Source organism: Lampetra planeri, chromosome 2 (assembly GCF_965212315.1).
Source record: "Lampetra planeri chromosome 2, kcLamPlan1.2.h2, whole genome shotgun sequence".
NCBI classification, from domain to species: Eukaryota; Metazoa; Chordata; class Hyperoartia; order Petromyzontiformes; family Petromyzontidae; genus Lampetra; species Lampetra planeri.
This window is the reverse complement of record NC_136108.1, coordinates 5,918,039-5,924,681: the sequence shown is the minus strand read 5'-3', so window position 1 is coordinate 5,924,681 and position 6,643 is coordinate 5,918,039. Positions and strand designations below refer to the sequence as shown.

At 57.8% G+C, this 6,643-nt stretch overlaps 1 protein-coding gene across 1 annotated transcript; it reads left to right on the top strand.

Moving 5' to 3' along the window:
• The first annotated feature begins 1,385 nt into the window (after positions 1-1,385).
• On the top strand, positions 1,386-6,390 carry LOC144733410 (homeobox protein Hox-A11b-like). Its single transcript, XM_078615324.1, has 2 exons — positions 1,386-2,345; positions 6,152-6,390. The coding sequence occupies exons 1-2, from the start codon at positions 1,574-1,576 to the stop codon at positions 6,388-6,390; spliced, it is 1,011 nt and encodes a 336-aa protein (XP_078471450.1). The 5' UTR covers positions 1,386-1,573.
• Positions 6,391-6,643: the final 253 nt, after the last annotated feature.

The following is a 6,643-nucleotide window of genomic DNA, read 5'->3' as shown; positions in this document are numbered from 1 at the left end:
TTCTTTAATTGTTGGAACATTGCCCAAGTTTTAAAATTTTATGTGCTCATGGTTTCGGCTGTGTTGTATCAACTGTGTTGTATCAACTGTGTTGTATCAACTTTGTTGCACCGGCAGTGTTGTATCGGCTGTGTTGTATCAGCTGTGTTGTATCAACTGCGTTGCATCAGCTGCGTTGTATCAACTGTGTTGTATCGGCTGTGTTGTATCAACTGCGTTGCATCAGCTGTGTTGTATCAACTGTGTTGTATCAGCTGTGTTGTATCAACTGTGTTGTATCGGCTGTGTTGTATCAACTGCGTTGCATCAGCTGTGTTGTATCAACTGTGTTGTATCAGCTGTGTTGTATCAAATGTGTTGCATCAACTGCGTTGCATAAACTGAATTGCATCAATTGCGTTGCATCAACTATGTTGTATCAGCTGCGTTGCATCAACTGCGTTGCATCGGCTGTGTTGTATCAACTGTTTTGTATCAACTGCGTTGCATCAACTGCGTTGCATCAACTAAGTTGCATCAACTGCGTTGCATCAATTGAGTTATATCAACTGTGTTGTATCAGCTGCGTTGCATCAACTGCGTTGCATCGGCTGCGTTACATCGGCAGTGTTGTATCAGCTGTGTTGTATCAGCTGTGCTGTATCAACTGTGCTGCATCAACTGTGTTGTACCGTCTATGCTGTTACCGTCTGTATCGCGTCGCCTCTCTGCTCGAGGCTTGCAGCGCTCCAGCTCAGAAACACCGCGCGGGTTGCAGGCGACAACAGCAGCGGTGAGGGCAGCACGCAGCCCGCTCTGCCGCGGTCACGAAGACGACGACGACGACGCCGCAACGCCGCCCCGTGGGGTGCCTGGCGAGGATGAGACGCGAGGCCACTGCTCTCTGCGTGCACCGAGTAAGACTCCCAAGTGGCCTGGAGTCGACGCCATTAGCTCGTTAGGAGATGTGATGATGAAGACGAAATCTCGATACTGTATGGATGTATAAAAAAACCCTAGTGTTCTCGCAATTCATTTTCATTATAGGAGCCAGTCCGGGCTATTGGTCTCGAGCCGTCACTCAGGTGTGCACACCTGAGCTTGCTCCGGGGGTTGGGGGGGGCAGGCACGGGGGGGGGGGGTGCTGGTGGTGTTGGTGTTGGTGTAAAGGGGCGCGGCGCAGGCGAGGAGGAGGGGGGGGGCTGTTCCAGGGTGATCGCGGTGCGCGTCGCAGCAGCAGCTTCGCGGCCAAGCGGCTCCTCGTGGCCCCGGGGAGGGAGGCGGGGCGCGTGCCCCGCTCCCCGCTCCTCGGGGGTCCAACGAGAGGAGCAGTCGCCCCGCGCGCGCGCAGGGCGGACGGGCGGACGGAGTCAGTCGCTTTCGTGCTGCGCCGCGCGTCTCCGCTCCCGTGTCCCGGGGCAAAGTAAACAAGCCGTGTGTTGCGCTCATTGTATTTCATGCCCACAAAAATTGATGTTTTCCTTATTTATGCGGTCACGTGACGCGGCCGTGTAACCCTGCGCGCCGTCGTGGATCATCGCGCTCCGCGGCTCTCGGCTGCTCCAGTGTTGCGCGCGGCCGGCATGGGCACAGGATGTACAGCTCCATGAGCCTCTCCCGCCCGCTGCCGCGCTTCCACAAGGACGGCATGACCGACTTCGGCGACGCCGCCGCCTCGTTCGCCACGGCCAACGGCTTCCTGCCCAGCTGCGCCTACTACGTGCCCGGCAGGGACTTCTCCGGGGTTCAGACCTCGTTCCTGCAGCCCCCTCCCCATCCTCATCCTCCTCATCCTCCTCCTCCTCATCCTCCGCCGCAGGGCTCGGGGCCGCACGTCTTCACGCAGAGTCCCATCCCCGCGGGGTCCGTGTGCCGCGGCGGGGAGCCGGGTCCCACGTCTCTGCGCCAGTACCCGAGCAAGTGGCACGCTGGGGCCGCCGCCGCCGCCGCCAACCTGGGCGCGTGCTGCGGCGGTGACTCTTCGGCCGCCTACCGCGACTGCCTGTCGGCAGCCATGCTCATGAAGAGCGGCGAGACGGCGGCTTATAGCCAGGCGCGTTACGGGAGCGCCAACACCTCGTATAATTTTTACGGCGGCAAGGTCGGCAGAACGGGCGTGCTGCCCCAGGCCTTCGATCAGTTCCTGCTGGAGAATTCGTCGGAGGGCGGCGACGTTGCTGCCGGAGCGAAGAAGCGCGGCGAGAAATCGGAGCAGCAGCGGCAGCAGCAGCAGCAGCAGCAGCCCAAGGCGACGGAGTCTCCCAGGGACGCGGACGCCGCCGAGGCGAGGGCGGGAGACGCGGAGTCGTCGTGCGGCAGCGGCGGTGGTGGAGGTGGAGGAGCCGAGAAGGCGGGCGGCAGCTCCGGTACGGGACGCGCCGCGGACTCCGTCACGCGCGCACGGCTCGCTCGACACCACGGGCGCGCGCGCGCGGATTGCTCCACGCGTGTACACACACACACACATACCAAGACACACACGTGTACACACACAGACACACACGTGTACACACACACACGTGTACACACACAGACACACACGTGTACACACACACACGTGTACACACACACCGCTCGCTCCACACGTGCACACACACAGACAGACACGTGCACACACACACACCGCTCGCTCCACACGTGTACACACACACAGACACACACGTGCACACACACACACCGCTCGCTCCACACGTGTACACACACACAGACACACACGTGTACACACACACACCGCTCGCTCCACACGTGTACACACACACACAGACACACACGTGTACACACACACACACCGCTCGCCCCACACGTGTACACACACACACCGCCCCACACCGCTTGCTCCACACGTGTACACACACACCGCACGTGCACACACACACCGCTCTCTCCACACGTGTACACACACACACCGCTTGCTCCACACGTGTACGCACACACACCGCTTGCTCCACACGTGTACACACACACACCGCTTCACGCGTGTACACACACACATCGCTCGTGTACACACACACACTGCTCGCTCCACACGTGTACACACACACCGCACGTGTAAACACACACACTGCTCGTTCCACACGTGTACACACTCACACCGCACGTGTACACACACACACTGCTCTCTCCACACGTGTACACACACACACCGCTTGCTCCACACGTGTACACACACACACCGCTCGCTCCGCATGTGTACACACTCACACCGCACGTGTACACACACACACAGCTCCACACGTGTACACACACACACACCGCTCGCTCCACGCGTGTACACTCACACACACCGCACGTGTACACACACACACTGCTCTCTCCACACGTGTACACACACACACCGCTTGCTCCACACGTGTACACACACACACCGCTCGCTCCGCATGTGTACACACTCACACCGCACGTGTACACACACACACAGCTCCACACGTGTACACACACACACACCGCTCGCTCCACGCGTGTACACTCACACACACCGCACGTGTACACACACACCGCTCGCTCCACACGTGTACACACACACACCGCTCCACGCGTGTACACATACACACCGCTCCACACGTGTACACATACACACCGCTCCACACGTGTACACACTCACACACCGCTCGCTCCACACGTGCACACACACTCACAGCTCGTCCCACACGTGTATATACACACACACACACCGCTCCACACGTGTACATACACACACACACCGCCCGACACGTGTATACACACACACACACACAGCTCCACACGTGTACACACACACACCGCTTCACACGTGTACACACACACCGCTCGCTACACATGTGTACACACACCGCTTCACACGTGTACACTCACACACCGCACGTGCACACACACACCGCTCTCTCCACACGTGTACACACACACACCGCTTGCTCCACACGTGTACGCACACGCACCGCTTGCTCCACACGTGTAAACACACCGCTTCACGCGTGTACACACACATCGCTCGTGTACACACACACACTGCTCGCTCCACACGTGTACACACACACACCGCACGTGTACACTCACACACCGCTCGCTCCACACGTGCACACACACTCACAGCTCGTCCCACACGTGTATACACACACACACACCGCTCCACACGTGTACATACACACACACACCGCCCGACACGTGTACACACACACACACCGCTCCACACGTGTACACACACACACCGCTTCACACGTGTACACACACCGCTCGCTACACATGTGTACACACACACACACCGCTTCACACGTGTACACTCACACACACACACCGCTCCACACGTGTACACACACACTCACACCGCTCGCTCCACACGTGTACACTCACACACACCACCCCACACGTGTACACACACACACATCGCTCGCTCCACGCGTGTACACACACACACCGCTAGCCACACACGTGTACACACACACACCGTTCGCCCCACACGTGTACACACACACACCTTTCGCTCCACACGTGTACACACACACACCTTTCGCTCCACACGTGTACACACTCACACACCGCCCGCCTCACACGTGTACACACACACACCGCCCCACACGTGTACACGCACACACGTGTACACACACACCGCCCCACACGTGTACACACACACTCACACCGCTCTCTCCACACGTGTACACACTCACACACCGCCCGCCCCACACGTGTACACACACCACACCGCTCGCCCCACACGTGTACACACACCGCCCCACACGTGTACACACACACACACCGCTCGCTCCACACGTGTACACACACACCGCTCCACACGTGTACACACTCACACCGCTCTCTCCACACGTGTACACACTCACACACCGCCCGCCCCACACGTGTACACACACCACACCGCTCGCCCCACACGTGTACACACTCACACACCGCTCGCCCCACACGTGTACACACTCACACACCGCTCGCCCCACACGTGTACACACACACTCCGCTCGCCTCACACGTGTACACACACCGCCCCACACGTGTACATACACACACACCGCTCGCTCCACACATGTACACACACACCGCTCGCTCCACACGTGTACACACACACTCCGCACGTGTACACACACACACCGCTCCACACGTGTACACACTCACACACTGCTCCACACGTGTACACACACCGCTCCACACGTGTACACACACACACACCGCTCGCTCCACACGTGTACACACACACACACACCGCTCCACACGTGTACACACTCACACACCGCTCCGCACGTGTACACACACACACACACGTGTACACACACACACCGCCCCACACGTGTACACACACACACACCGCCCCACACGTGTACACACACACACACACACCGCTCTCTCCACACGTGTACACACACACCGCCCCACACGTGTACACACACACACACACGTGTACACACACACACACCGCCCCACACGAGTACACACACACACACACCGCTCTCTCCACACGCGCACGGCGTGTTTATTGGACAGAGGCTCGGCTCCCCATGCGTCGTGCCCTACGTGATCTCTCCGCTCTGCCCGCCACGGCCACGGCCGCCGATGCCGAGGGGTCGATGGGCGGGATGAGACGGGGAAAGAGGACGAGAGAGAGAGAGGGGAGCGAGCGAGAGAGAGAAAAAAATATACCTCGCTAACTTTATTTGGCCTGTAAATACGTTTATACGAAATTATGTTGTAAAATGTTAACAATGCCGCCATTGACCAGTATATAAAACGCAGTTATAGATATAATAAAATGCTTTACAGTCGCTGGAAGTGTAAAGTAAAAAAAATATAAAAGAAGCGAGCACACGCCTATTCAATAATATTATACAATAAATTACAGCGGGATTATACACTGCGAATTCTAGTTAAATTATACGGTGCCTGGTTTTAAATGTATACAACCCCGATCATGGCGATGTCACACGGGCCCCTTGCTTCGTGTTTACACGCTCAACCGTTCTCCGCGTAGGGGTCAAGATTTATGGAATAGCCGCGCATTAGCGTTCTGCATTCATCCACTTCACACACACACGCGCGCGCATTTAATATCATATGAAAGCTCCCAATCTTAACGCGGGCTCAGGGGGCGGGGAGGAGGGCCTGGATGGATGGATGGAGGGGGTGGCCGCTTGCTCGCTTGCACGCCGAAGCACATCTAACGCAGACGCCCTCCCCCCCCCCGTGTCTTGTTAAGGCGCAGTTGTCCAGCGGAGCCGCAAGAAGCGCTGCCCCTACACCAAGTTCCAGATCCGCGAGCTCGAGCGAGAGTTCTTCTTCAACGTCTACATCAACAAGGAGAAGCGGCTGCAGCTCTCGCGCCTTCTCAACCTCACCGACCGACAGGTCAAGATCTGGTTCCAGAACCGGCGGATGAAGGAGAAGAAACTGAATCGAGATCGCCTTCACTACTATACGGCCACGCATCTCTTCTGAGACGTGGCAGAGGACTGGGGCGAGGGGTGGGGGGTGGGGTTCGGAGGAGGATCGTGGGGGTGGGTGGGGGGCTGAAGGGGGTGAGTCGGGAAGAGTCGACACCGCTACCTCGTGAGCTGCAGCCACAGGGAAGGAGACGCGAGGTCTGGAAGAGCCATTGCACAGCATATCATGAGCGCGCCGTCCGTGTCTGCTGCGCATATATATATAGATATAACCTTTCTCTTTTACCTTACATCAACGCAAATTAATA

Excerpts from the sequence above, each read along its gene's own strand:
- LOC144733410 (XM_078615324.1), top strand. The coding sequence starts at position 1,574 with ATGTACAGCTCCATGAGCCTCTCCCGCCCGCTGCCGCGCTTCCACAAG. Across the intron at positions 2,346-6,151 it reads GAAGGCGGGCGGCAGCTCCG|GCGCAGTTGTCCAGCGGAGC; the intron begins GTACGGGACGCG and ends TGTCTTGTTAAG.